Genomic DNA, 15132 nt, shown 5'->3' on the forward strand with positions numbered 1-15132 from the left:
AAGATAGGCTTTTCAATCGGTGGGAGTGTTTTACGAAAGATAGGAGCAAAAAGGAGGGGCTTCGAAGAAGCAAGAGGTTAGCTCTTAGGCTCGATAATGACTAACTGTTCCCGTGTGAAGTTTTGTGGGTCCTGTATTCCATTAATCTCGCAACCTTGGAATCTCCTTAAAAGTGTTCCTCTTTGTGTTCTCACTGCGGTGTCAACTTTGCCTTTCCTTGGAAGAGGTTCCAGTATCCAGCTCCTAGTCTTGTCTACTGTCTGGAAACCGCGCCAGGTTCCCAGTTCCATGCAAGCCGTGCCGTGCCGTGACTCCCGAGTAGACCTCGCCTTGTTACCTTGCTTTCCTTGTTCCTGAGTCGAGACTGACTTTGCCTTGTTTACTTCACTTTCCTTGTTCGGTGATGGGACTCTCCAAGTGGATTATTGTTGCAGTTTGCAGCGCTTGGTTCTTGGTTCTTTCTGAAGGACTATCCTTGACTTTGCTGTGAAACTATCGAGTTTCACTGGTGGATTATAACAAGGACATTCCTGAACTTGTTTTGAATTGCTAAAGACTTCATATTAACGACTAATACTCTTACTGACTTATTTCGCTAACTGCGCATAGATATACATATATATGCTTCAATAAACCACTTGTGTATTACACTGGCTCCTGTCTGGTTTTCAGGGTGCTCCTGCAGCCTTGGGGTGTGACATCCTTCTCTCAAGCTCCCTTTGCTCAAGAGAAGGAGAGGGAGAGGCACCCCCGGCGGCACCTCGGATAATACGGAGGCTCGGTTAACTGGAACTCAGTTAACTGGAACTCTACTGTACCTAAAAAAGCTCACAAAAGAAAGCCCTTAGTGTGCATCAGTGTTCTGTGGTTTGTGTAATAATAATCCGAGCCTCAGTGGTTCTAGGATTTCCTATACAATTTTCTGCACAGTGAAACCACTTTCTTCAAAACTGATTTGAAACTACGTTAAATGGTCAGTGTAAATGGGGTCCTAAGTCTCACTAGGGCTTAGCTGGAGATTCTGTCTTGAAAGACCAGGCTTATGTTTGGAATATATTAAGCAAAATAAAATCAGTGATTTGGAGCACATACAGATTGCCCAATTCAATCTGTCAACCCAACTACAAATATGGAGTTGGTCAAGGAACTCTTAGAAAAGTTTCGATGGTGGCCCACCAAACTGTCTCATTTTAGATGTAAAGGGCTAACTCAAAGGCAACTGGGGAACACTTACATAACACAATAAAAATGCTGCTATAAATCACACAAGGGAACGAATAATTAAAAAGACATAAACACATTAACAAAATCACCCTGGATGGCACTAACTGAAAATGTGTAGCTGAAACCAATTATAGCCCTATGGCAATACTGCTTTGCAAAAGAACGTGTTAACACTTAGACATGAGCTATTGAAAAAGAGCAAAAGAAATCTCTCCAGTTGTGTTGGACTACAACCCCTTCATCTCACTAACTGAAAAGTTGCGATCACTCACCAATACGATAGACTCTTTACCACAATTCTGCCATTTTTCATTCTAAACAGATTAACTGATTGAAAGTTCAAGAAGAAACAAATTCCATTGGAGTACTTACACAGATAACAACACAATGGCAATCAGGGTCCACACTGGCATTTTGTGGATTATGTTTGTATTAGTTAATCTGGAAAACAGCAAAAAAACCAAAAAAAAAACCCAGCATTAATAGTTTAAGTACTTCTGAAATAGCAGAGTGGGCAAATTTATACCAACATAAACTTAGCCTTTTCTATCTGCTTTCCTAATGCATTAAGGGCTTGCTAATACCCACCCACAATATATCTATATTGGGGCATCTAGTTAATCTGTCACTACTGAATGGTTTAATTTATAATCAAATGGTTTATAACACAGATTAAAAGTACACCTTAAATACAATGGTTATATATACACATACAAATACGCATATAACCCTATTAAAAAAAACTAATTCAAAACACTTTAAAGCAGTGGTTCCCAACCTGTGGTCCGTGGACCACCAGTGGTCCCCAAGACCTAAAATATGGTCTGTGGCCTCATCGTTATTACACCATTGCAACGAGAGTGACTGGTATCACAAATCCCTCTTATAGTGCTGAGGCAACGGGGATGTCGGGAGAGGAGAGGCTAATTACCCACGAAAGGTGCGACAAGCCTCCTGACTGCTGCTGCTGCTCCTCTGCCTCCCTCCCTCCCTCTAAGCGGAGCCGTTCCAAGTGGCACCTGGAAGTGGGGCGCCTTGGTGTCTTTGTTTTTACGCCTGTTCCTTGAGTTATTTAAGGTGCGGTTTCAGAAAATTGCATTGGATAGACCACATCAGCTCCAGATTGTTAAATATGGTTTTCTGTGAGCGAGCAGATGGCGACTACTGGATGGCATATATTCTGCATTGGAAACTACCACTGATGTAGTCTATCCAATGTAATTTTCTGAATCAGCCCCTCAAATAACCAAACCGAATCTAAAGTTGACCAAAAACTAATTTGTAATCCTTTTGGTACTAATGTTGGAGAGTGGTCCCTGGCCAAAGTGATTCCTGGTTAAGTGGTCCCTGGTCAAAAAAGGTTGGGAACCACTGCTTTAAAGGCATTTTAAACATGATGAGAATACAAGCACACACAGAGGTATGCGTAAGTATCAATTCATTATTATTTGGAAGAGAATGAGAGGATCTCATGTAGCAAGGAAGGAAAATGGCAGATGTACCCTTTAGGCATGATAAACACATGGTAATATTCAAAGATTGTCTATATCTTGCTCAGTCATAAATAAAATCAAGACAGTTTGTCAAGAAATTAGGAGGCTAGGACTTATGTAAGATTGTGAAAGCTGGGCAATGAAGAAAGCTGAGGAATAAGTGACCTGGTGATGTGTTCTATGCATAGCAGGGACTGCTAACTGACCATTAAATGGACCCTAGAACAAATCAAGCTTGAACTCTCCCTAGAAGCCAAAATGATCAAAGTGAGGCTATCATACCTTGGCCATATCATGGGATGACATTATCACAATAGTGTTTGCAGTAGGAAAACAGGAAGGCCAAATTACAGATGAATAGACTCAATCAAAGAAGCCACAGTTTTTCATCTAAACATATCTGATGATGGAGTGTCTTGGAAGACTCTTATTCAGAAGGTTGCAATAAGAATAAACCAACTTTTAAGTGATTAATAACACCAGCCCTTCAAACAGACAAATCAGAATCACTGTAAACACATAAACATTGTTTAAAAAATTAAATTCTAAAAAGCTACTAAATGTTGGACACCAAGCTTCAGATAATCAGTTGTTCATTTATGGTTTTTAAACAAACCTTTTAATACAATTTACAAACCTAGAAACTTAACAGTTTTATAAAATACAGTATAGCTCAAACATTTGAATGGTGAAGTGTTTGCTGCAATATGACACCTGGAATTGTAGCATATGTCGTTTTTTTTAAAGTAATCATAATTTGCAGTGTACATGACCATTCAGGAAATGCCTGCTTTCAATCCTTGATTCTGTTACAAAACAAGTGATGTAAAAGTCATTAAGAATATTCTACTATATACATTTACTGGAAAGAAGGTGTTACTGAATTCAGCAGCATTTGCTTCCAAGTATGCATCTTGAATGAGAACAGAGAAACTGGGGGAAAACAGACTCTGTATACAACATAAAAATATCATCTTTAGCTCAAGGACCACTTATAATTCTGGCAATTCCACATCTAATCTGCATGTGTCTTCTGTTCTTATCTCTAACCAATGAAATCTAATATCACTGAAATAGTGAAAAAATGATAAGGCACAAGTTTAAATGAATAGAAGGATTTTGTATGGAAAGCCATACAGCAAACATAGTCATTACTTACTAAACTGTTATGCTTTCTGGCTTTGGGAATAGGAGACAAAGAAAAGGCTGAAGGTCTAGACTCAGTACTGATGACAGCGGTAAACACTTAAAGAGGAATTGCCTGATGGAATCATCCTGACAGGCAAATTCATATGTTCCCTTCCAGTTAATCTGCCTGGATGAGACACAGTGGAAGAGACAGGTCTGAAATCACTGGGGAGTATTCTGTCAAAGAGCAGGGGAAAGCAGCTTTTTTTCAATGCTGTACAAGGAGCCAGTATTGATCACAGCTCAGGAAGGCATCATTCTTGTACATAAACGGAGAGATGCAGTTATTTGTGTCAATTAACTCTCATTCAATGTCAGTATTGATTGGCAAGGTCTCAACACTAGTTGTTGCCATCAATATGCTACTTACAACAGAGGTAGCCAGAAGACACTAATAATCTGCTACATGCAACAACACAGAGCAGGCAATGCAGGCTCTCCCTAGACTGGAGGAACCGTCAGGGCTTCACAGTCGGAAACCTCTGGTTACACAACTCCTGACTTACCACCGACCCAGTGGTCCCAAAGAAGCCATTTCAGACTGAAGGAAGCAACCTTCAGGTGTGAAGCCCTAAATAATACGGAGCAGAGAAAGGGCAGTCACTTTCCCAAACAAGCTGTGTGTCAGTGCCAAAGCCTCAGAAGAGGGGAAAAAGCTTTCAGAAAACAATCAAGAGCAAATCCCATGTAGAAATGGTTCACTACTCCTCTGTCACATCTATAGGTAATAGTACTGCTGAGTAACACTCCCTTTTCTTTGCACAACACAAGAAAACAACATAGAAAATAAAGGGAAAAATTAAGAAAAAGGTTCGCAAGGCTAAAGCGAAAAATGCGCTCAGGCTTGCCAGGGACATTACAACAATAAAAAGTACTCCCTTGCTTACACTGCTAGAAAAATGAAGAACAAGGAGGCACAGGGGATAGGGAAAAGGTAGAACTACTTAATGTCTTGGGGTTGTTGTATGTCTTTCGGGCTGTGTGGCCATGTTCCAGAAGTATTCTCTCCTGACATTTCGCCCACATCTATGGCAGGCATCCTCAGATGCCTTCTTTGCCTCAGAGTCTTCTCACAAAAAGAAAGCCATCCTCAACCTCAGCAACACGGAGTGAACGAAGGATGAGGGGAAATCCAACCCCAAATAGGGAAACAAGTTGTCCAGGAATACCTGGCCGCTTTAAACATTCAAATCCCCAGGACCAGATCAACTACATCCGAACTAGTGGATGTCAATTCGGAACCAGGGGCAATAATGTTTGAGAGTTCTTATGAAGCCCCTATGAACCAGCGCGGGTTCCAAGATCTGTCAGGGAGGCCCTCCTTTCACTCTCGCCACCGTCACAAGTGTAGTTGGTGGGAACGAGGGAGAGACCCTTCTCGGTGGTGCCCCCCCCCCCCACTTTGGAATGCTCTACCTAGAGAGATCAGGCAAGCCCCTACACTGTCCTCTTTCTGCAGGGACCTGAAAACCTGGCGGTTCCTAGACCCTAGGCCCCTTCCCCTTGGTTGCCAACCAGGACCCTGCTCTGCACTTTATCCACTTCCCTGGCCCTATGATACCCTGTCGCACCAGCTTTTTCTAGCCCTTCATAGTTGGCCATGTCCATTCTGAAATTCTGACCATTGGTATTTTGAACCCATCTGATGGAGGAGACTAAAACTGGATTTTAATTTTTGTGGTTGTTTTAGCAGGATTGTATGTTTTTGTTTTATATGGTCTCTTATTGACAAGTGCATGTTTTGCCTATGTTGGAAATCGCCCTGAGTCTTCTTATTAGAGAATGCGACAAGTCCCAGCAGATTGGAGGAGGGCAAATGTGGTCCTTATCTTCAAGAAGGAAAAAAGGATGACCCAAACAATTACCGTCCAGTCAGCCTCACATCGATACCAGGCAAGATTCTGGAAAAGATCATAAGGGAGTGGTCTGCATACACTTAGAAATGAATGTGGTCATCACAAATAGTCAATACGGCTTTATCAAAAACAAGTCATACCAGACTAATGTGATCTCTTTTTTGCTTACTGTCTTCTTGCATGCAAAATAAGTTCAAAAGTTTCCTCCACATTAGGAGACCAAAGGGAAGCCTATGTAAATTTTAATCTTTTTTGCACTTTGGGACTTTTAATGAAAAATCATTTTGCCCCAAAGATATCTTTTTGCATTTTGAAGAAGTTTTTTTTCTAAACGTGCAAAAGTGCAAAACTTTTCTGAACAAATTATTCTGAACAAACATTTTTTTCCAAAGATCGCTGTAATTAATCCTTTCTCAGTTATGTGTCTTGATGTGCCAAGACATGCCATCAGGAAAATGGCAGAATATTTTTGAATTTCTGTTGACAGGTACACCTTTTCACTGAGGTCAAGAAAACGTGTGCATCCATAGATCTTCCATAGGTCTATGTCCCTGTGTAGTATTGTATAGTATTTATACGTTGTCCATGTGTTGTGAATGCTTGGATTGTGTCCTGCTGCGTAGTAGAAAGGGTTGGGCTGGATGGCCCTTAGGGGTCTCTCCAAACTCTTGGGTTCTATGCTTCTATTATTATTATTATTACTATCATCATCATCATCATCATCTTCATCATTATTATGTAGAGGCTGGATGGCCATCTGTCAGGAGTGATTGGATTGTGTCCTCCTGCATGGTAGAAGGAAGTTGAGCTGGATGATCCTTAGGGGTCACTCCAAACCTTAGGATTGTATGATGACGTTGTTATTATTATTATTATTAGTATTAGTATTGAGAGGCTGGGTGGCCATCTGTTGGGAGTGCTTGGATTGTGTCCTGCATGGCAGAATTGGGTTGGACTGGATGGCCTTTAGGGGTGTCTCCTAACAGTCTGATGGTATGATTCGTTGTGTATTATTATTGTGCAGATCTTGGATGGGCATCTGTCAGGAGTGGTTGGATTGTGTCCTCCTGAATGATATAAGGAAGCTGAACTGGATGATCCTTAGGGGTATCTGCTAACCTTAGGATTGTATGATATTCTTATTCTTATTGAGAGGCTGGCTGGCCATCTATTGGGAGTGCTTGGATTGTATTGTCTAATGGCAGAGTTGGGTTGGACTGGATGGCCTTTAGGGGTCTCTCCTAACTGTCTGATTCTATGATTCGATTTGTATTATTACTGTGCAGATCTTGGATGGCCATCTGTCAGGAGTGCTTGGTTTGTGTCGTCCTGCATGGTGGAAGTAAGTTGAAATGGATGATCCTTAGGGGTGTCTCCTAACCTTATGATTGTATGATTTTCTTCTTCTTCTTCTTCTTCTTCTTCTTCTTCTTATTATTATTATTATTATTATTATTATTATTATTATTATTACAGTAGAGTCTCACTTATCCAACATAAACGGCCCAGCAGAATGTTGGATAAGTGAATATGTTGGATAATACGGAGAGATTAAGAAAAAGCCTATTAAACATCAAAATAGGTTATGATTTTACAAATTAAGCACCAAAGCATCATGTTATACAACAAATTTGACAGAAAAAATAGTTCATTACACATTAATGCTATGTAGTAATTACTGTATTTACGAATTTAGCACCAAAATATCATGAAAATATCATTGAAAACATTGACTACAAAAATGCGTTGGATAATCCAGAACGTTGGATAAGTGAGACTCTACTGTATTATTATTGAGAGGCTGGGTGGCCATCTGTTGGGCGTGCTTGGATTGTGTCCTCCATGGCAGAATTAGGTTGGACTGGATTACCACAGTAATTATTTCATATTACAGTAGAATCTCACTTATCCAACATTTGCTTATCCAGTGTTCTGGATTATCCAACACAGTCTACCTTTTAGTAGTCAATGTTTTTGTAGTCAATGTTTTAAATTCATTGTGATATTTTGGTGCTAAATTTGTAAATCCAGTAATTACAACATAGCATTACAGAGCACTGAACTACTTTTTCTGTCAAATTTGTTGTATAACATGATGTTTGGTGCTTAATTTGTATAATCATTACCTAATTTGATGTTTAATTGGCTTTTCCTGAATCCCTTCTTATTATCCAACTTATCCAACGTTCTGCCAGCCTGTTTATGTTGGATAAGTGAGACGTTACTGTATATTTATAATCTTATATTATCTGCTTAGAACTGGATTATATGAGGCCCCTTCTACACAGCTGTATAAAATGCACACTGAAGTGAATTATCTGGCAGTGTGGACTCAAGATAATCCAGTTCAAAGCAGATAATATAAGATTATAAATGGGTAATATAGCTGTGTGGCAGGGCCTTGAGTCTACACTGGCATATAATCCAATGAAAATCAGATAATCTATAGTTTATAGGCAGTGGGGAAGAGGCCTGAGGCCTAACTGTGCCTGTCCCCTGGGCTGAGTAGGTTGCTAGGAGGCCAAGTGGGCAGAGTTCTAACTGGCAGCAATTGGATAAAAAACAATTATTCCTTTCCCTCTAATTAGGACTTTATTTTTCTTTTCTTTTTATTGTATGAACGTAGAGGCATGGATGAGGGGTTGTATTGCCAAGTTTAGTGTTTCTGGGATGTGTAGTTTTGTTGTTTTGTCCTAGGCCGAAATTGTTTATCCTTTTATATATATAGATTTATTCCCTAAGTGTATGTCTTTTTTGGTTTGCAGTTTTCCTGGCTCTATGTATTTGAAGCAGTGGGGGGGGGGGGGACTACAGGCCATGTGACTGGTTCAGAAACTGTTTAGAATGCAGTTTAAAAGGATGACAGTTGAGGAATGACAGTTGAGGCTTGAGTCTATTTGAGTACAGAAGCCAATGTTAGAAGTTAGAAGTCAGTTGAGGCTTGAGTTCCTTGGAAGTAGACTGTTTTAAAAAAGAGCTGTACTGAGCAATATAGCTTTTGTTGAGACTATTAAAGACTATAAGTTAAAGATGCAAACTGAAACATTTTAAAGCTTAACCTGACAAGAAATGTACCTGTATATTTAAATACATAAACTATTAGGGATTGTGAGTAAAACAAACTTGTTATTTAAAGAAGTCTACTTGAATTTTGTCTGCTGAGAGCATTGAATAGAAACAAGATATTTACACACCCAGTGATCTTCCATTACCCAATAAACAAAAGGAACACTCCTGAAACTCTGCTACCCAATAGATTGTGATCCTAACAGGTCATAATCCAACAGTCGAATAATCAACAGAATAAGTAATAAAGGCCAATTATTCAGCTGTTTTGAGCCACAACTCCATTTAGAACATAGGGAGGGACAAAGTTTCTCCACCTCTCATCATACCTCTCAACATGGTCATTTTTCATCATTTTCTTCCCCACAAAAGCCTTATACCACCAGTGCCTTTTAAATAATCTTATTGTGCATAATACCATATTTCATTCTGACTTAGAATCACTACCTCAGGAAACTGTTGTGAGGCTGATAGGTTCAAACATAATGAACTACAAGAAAACATGCCTGATGTAAAACACTTTAGCAAGAGAAGAACATTTGGGTGAGTAAGGAGGTGCTGCTTAACAACAAATGTCTAAGAGCCACCCACAAGTCAAGAAGAGATCAAATAGAATCAATACATTTTGAATACTGAAAGCAAAATTCTAGCACACTGTTTCTTACATTGGTGATACTTGAGCCACAGTCTCTGGATTGAAATTCCCTCTTCCAAATTTCATGTTCCATTCATGACTATGTCCTTTACATTTAAGAACTGTGTCTCATGATTTGCAACAATAAATATGTTAGAGCAATCTACAAAACAATTTAAACAAATTGGTATCTTCGCAACACTCCACCTCCAAGGTATGCGTTTTATGAGATATACATTTTTTACGCCTTAGAGGCATGTTTGGTAAGGTTGCAAGACAGTGGGGGCATCTACACTGTAGAATTAATGCAGTTTTGACACCACGTTAACTGTCATGGCTCAATGCTATGAAATCATGGGAAATGTAGTTTTTTCCCATTTTTGTGGGGGTTCTGAATTTCTATTTGTTAACATTCTTGCTGCACTCCCAACAGCCCAACTGCAGTAACAGTAGCCAACCAAAAAGCTCTAAGGTTTTATCAACTTTCCTTTCACCAACTCGGAGCCTATAGTTATAAAGCTAGATAGAATATTAAACAGCAATAACAAAAATCACAACATCTTTATTTAGCTTGGATTTCTTTGTAATTCTGCCCTTCCTCCCCTGCATTAACAGTGCAAACAAATACACAGAGACGCTTCACTCAACAAAATGCTCCAGACGACTCTGGAGATTATTTGCCATCTCAGTTTTCCTAACAAAAGCTTACAGGCACTGAGGGACTTTGCTTAGGAGGAACTATAACTGTTCTAAAACGTCTCCAGAGAACTCTTCAGTGTATTTCCCAGCAGTGGTGATTGAATAAAATGGTGCACGGACGAGGATGAACTGCAAGCATTTTTTTTAAAAAAAAAAAAAACCAATGGAGCTGAAAATGGCTATTGCTGAGTTTACCACATGCTCTCTTCTCGCTGTTGGTCTTTCTTTTTATTTCGGCAACTAAACGAGCCCACATAAAAACCAAGCTTTTTGTTTTTTGGAATACGGCTTTTCTCAAATTTGACACCAAATGTGTGCTTGCAGAGAAGAAGCACTCCTCCTATCCAAATGCAAGAATTTTCTGTTACTGTGTTACAAATGTGTTGGACTATCAATCCCATGTGATAAATCATTGTCATAAACAGTGTTTCTTCTCAATCTCACGGATTCACCCTATCGCGGAATTTCTTAAATTATTTATTTATTTACCTACCCCATTGCTGCTTTTAATGTTGGCGGGGGAAGCTCCTACCCTCACTTCCGGGTTCGCCCCGGCAGCAGGCATTTTTGGGCACAAGATTTCAGAGTCTCATGACAGCGGCCCGTGCCTCGTAGGTGTGGCTTGAGCACGGGGCGCTCTTGCGAGACTCTGAAATTGCGCGCCCAAAAATGGCCACCGCAGGGCAAACCTGGAAGTGAGGGTAGGAGCCTCCTGCGCGTCCCAAAGTGCTCGCGCCTCTGTCTGAGGTGGTGCTGGGGGTGGCACAAAAAGGTAGAGCGAGGTAGAGCCTCTGCTGCTGCCCCCCCCCCTCTGTGATGACTCATGGGCCATGTAGTCCCGTTCCTGGCACTGTTGTGACAGATGAAGAGGAAAACTTAGGTTTCCCACCGTTTCAGCCTGAATTGGAGCTTTTCCAGCCAGAATTGGAGCCCTTGCACCTGCAGGAGATTTGCCTTCCAGAAGTCTGCCAAACAAGCCTTGAGCCGAAATCTCCCCCATTTTCTCGCCGTGATTATTATAAACAACAGAAAGGCGCTCAAGAGGCGTCTCGCAGGAGCGCTAGAATTGCTGCCAGGCATTCAGCTGATTAAGCCTGCTTCCCATGGGAAACTTTAGGGAGTCATGCATCTGGACACAGAGAATGGCTTTCGGTTCTGGTTCCCCAGAGAATTGTTCTTTGGCGGGAAAACGAGACCCTATTTAGGTGTTTTGCCCACGTAGGAATCTTGCGGAGTCAATTCGTCAGCTTCGGGAGTAGGTTGTGTGTGGACTACGCTACTCCCGCGTCCAAGCCCTTTGTTCCCGTTTCCAGCCTTGCCTTGCTTCCCAGGACCTTGTCTTGCTCCACGGACCTTGCCTTGCTTCCCGGACCTCGCCACGAATTTACCACGGATCCTGTTCTTGCTCCTCGTTTCTTGTTGCCTTGAATTTAGCCTAGTGTTCCAAGAATCAAGTTTACTTCCTAGCCTTGCTTAAGTTTCATGGACTAAAGGACCTTGTCATCTCCCCTCACTTTGCTTGGCAAAGTGAGTGTTTCGGTTACTGCATTACAACTTTGGACCTTAATATTTCATATTGGACATTGTTTCTTTGGACTAATTTTGACCTTTCCTGAAAGGTCTACTTCTGGACTATTTTCTACACTTGTTTTTATTAACTTTATATACTCCTACAATAAAGATATTAGATAGATTCTGGCCTCTGTGTATGGTTATTGGTGCTCTGCAGCCTGGGTCCTGACACCCTCTCTCTCACCCTCCCTCCTTTGCTTGCTCGCTTACTGGGCGGAGCAGCCTTCCTTCTTCCCTGGCTTCAGGAGCAATGGCAGCCAGGGCAACATGGCAGCCACAAAGCAAGGGGCCCGCCGGCACTGGTAAAAAAGGCTTCACTCCCTCCAGGGTTTGCAAGGGGAGAAAGGCCACTTAACTATTAAAATAATGTTTATATATTAAAATAAATATAGTGCCGCTACTTCGAGGTTTTTCAGTTTTCGTGGGCAGGCTTGGAACCTAACCCCCGCGAAAAGTGAGGGAGCACTGTATAGTTTCATGATTTGTGGGTTGCAGAAATTACTAAACTCTAAGACTGATGGGTCATTACTCTAGTCTAGAACCAGCATGGTGCAGAATGGAGATCTAGATAGAAATCCTTCCTCAGACACAAAAGTTCAGTAACCAAACATTCTATCTCAAATAAACCATCTAACAGGGTTGCTGTGAAAACAAAACTGAGGATGGAGGTATTCTATATATGCCACAGAACATGTTAAAATAAATGCCTACGTGATAGGTTCTAAATCAAATCAGTAATTTGCTTCCAAACCTCTTCTGCTGAATTCATTAGTATAGTAGACTAGATACAAAAGATATTTATCTTAGCATAACATCACTAACAGAAAAGGAGAGGACAAACACCATACCGATTTGGACGAAAACATATTCACCATTCTTCTTAATTCCAGGAGCCATGTAGGTACTGTAATATATCATTAGGTATGGTTTAAAAACCAATTCAAATCATGGCAACCACAGTTAGTAGATATACCAAGGCATCCAGCAGTAGTCCCACGATCCAGCAGTAGGCCTAGCACAATCTCTGCTACATGAAAGGTCACGCCCTTGACAGCCCTTTGCATTTACCTGAATGTTTTAATAAGACCTTTAAGTTCCTTGTAGGCATCTCCAAGAGGAATCTGAAGAGGGCCCAAAACAGCAGGCAAGCTGAAAAGAGAGAAAACCATGGTGATTTCAATACAAAATTCATCTACCTTTTGACATCTCACTTTATGATGCCTTACTCTTTTGATGCTTGAAAATTACAGACAAGTTCTATTAATTTGATGAGGGGAGGTTCTTTCATCAGTTCTTCTTCTCTATGTTCTGTTTTATGTCTGATATAACAAGTTTCATTTTTTATTTAATTTTAGTTGTTAAGTCATAATTTGTTTTTATATGTTGGGTTGTCAATTTTTGTTATGTGTGTATTGTTGTGTTCGGGCATTGAATGTTTGCTTTTTATATTTGGAATCCACCCTGAGTCCTTCTGGGGAGATAGGGCTGAATATAAATAAAGCATTATTATTATTATTACATTGCTTATGCACACAAGCACAGCCCCAAGTCTTTTCTACAGAAAGATTCTCTTTGAATCACTTTAGAAGGCATTTGGGTCTCTTTGTGAGAGAAAAGCGGGAAATAAATAAAGATGTATTTTATTATTATTATTATTATTATTATTACTACTACTACTACTACTACAGCTTTATCGATCATTCAAATGTAATACACAAGCAGTCCCCAAGTTACAAAGATCTGACTTACAAACAACTCATAGTTAAGAATGGGGTGAGGCAACAGGAAGTGAGAGAAATCTATCCCCCGGAAATTTACTCCTGAAAGAGTTATTATGGGGAAAAGGTGTCTCCACTGAAGCTTTATCACCAATCCTTGTTTCTAAAACAAGCAATTTTTTTTCAAAATTACCAATTATGACTGGGACAGAAAGTGAGGTGAAATCTTTTGAAGAGGGACACAGACAGTGAAACGAACAGCACAGGGGTGTCAACCCATCCCTATACCATCCAAACCATACAATACACACATACACAGGCTAAAATTTCACTTTAAAATGTACTTGTTCTAACTTGCATACAAACTCAACTTAAGAGCAAAGCTACAGAACCTTTCTTGTTCATAACTTGGGGACTGCCTGCATAGTGTGTATTTGCAAACTTTAAAAAGACTTTTCAATTAATTCCACTTTTTGACATCCCATCAGTCCCTCACACATCAGATAAGTGGAGGTTTCTTGTACTGATAAACTACAGATAAACCAGAGTGGTCTCAGTGCTACTCTAGAACTCAAGAGATGACAGTTTGAATTCTTCCTCAGCCATGAAAATCCAATGGGCTCCTTAGGCATCTCACGTGGCCTGTGAATAAATTATGCCCAGAAAACTCTAGGACAGGGTCACCATAAGTCAGAGTGGGCTTCAGGACAAATAATACCAAAATAGGATTGTAGTGTGTTTTCTGGGCTGTATGGCTATGTTCCAGAAGCATTCTCTCCTGATGTTTCACCTGCATCTATGGCAGGCATCCTCAGTCATCAACAGTATAGGTTAATTCTTGTCAGTTTCACTGGGTTTTAGAAAAACCTAAACATTTAGCCCCATGCTTTTAAGGGTGTACAGGGACATTACCCATATCATGTGTGCATTCCCAGGTTAGCTGTACCCATGTATTCAATTTGTCTGAAAGTGCTGGAATAACAACTGTAAGCGGGTACTCACGCCTTCCGCAGCTTTTCAAGTACAATCTGTGTCCGAATCTGCTGCTGGGCTTTAGAATCTACAAGTGGAAAAACTGGAGTCCACTGCTGGTCTTCCTGCATAATTTAAAAGTAGGAAAAATACAGCTATTGTTAAATTATCAGAAGAATATGAAACAAACATCTGTCTTCATCTTTGAATTCCCTTGCTCCTCTGCAACAGAGACCAAAAAAGTGTTCTGAAAGAGTCTAAAGCTGGCACATTATTGTCAAAATGAAGTCTGTATATTGCCCACCTATAGATTTTGTATTTTGTATTGTTTTTATGGATCCACAGTGCTACTAGGCCGGGCTTTAGCACAGCAGGTTAACCACCAGCTGCAATGAATCTCGCCAATTGAAAGGTTGGCAGTTTGAAGCCCGGGCCGAGCGTGAGAGCCCGACCCTCAGCCCAGCTCACTGCCCACCTAGCAGATCGAAAACAGCTGTGTGTAGATAAATAGATACCGCTTAAGCAGGAAGGTATTTTAATGGCACCATAAGGAAAATACCAGAAAAATGCCGGTGATAAAAAATGGAAGAAGTCTGTAAACAGGGCTCTTCAACATGGAAGATGGAGTGACAGCACCCCCCAGTGGATGGAATTGAGCGCAACCTCCAGGATGCCAAAGATGGGAAATGCCTATAAGCTTCTATCTGTCC

General features: G+C 40.5%; 1 protein-coding gene across 4 annotated transcripts in view; it reads right to left on the reverse strand.

Moving 5' to 3' along the window:
• The window catches only part of rpap2 (RNA polymerase II associated protein 2), a 74365-nt gene that overhangs the window by 37354 nt on the left and 21879 nt on the right, over positions 1–15132 (reverse strand). For 2 of the 4 annotated variants that reach the window (XR_010005327.1, XM_003220095.4), the window contains exons 9-11: positions 14453–14547; positions 12801–12881; positions 1597–1665 (exon numbers count right to left, since the gene is read on the reverse strand). Coding sequence is in view for 3 of the 4 variants with exons in the window: in XM_003220095.4 (XP_003220143.2) it covers positions 1597–1665; positions 12801–12881; positions 14453–14547 (245 nt within the window). In the remaining variant the exon portion in view is untranslated. The other 2 variants (XM_062977995.1, XM_008109244.3) reach the window with 2 other exon arrangements.

The sequence above is a fragment of the Anolis carolinensis genome, chromosome 4 (genome assembly GCF_035594765.1).
Source record: "Anolis carolinensis isolate JA03-04 chromosome 4, rAnoCar3.1.pri, whole genome shotgun sequence".
NCBI lineage: Eukaryota > Metazoa > Chordata > Lepidosauria > Squamata > Dactyloidae > Anolis > Anolis carolinensis.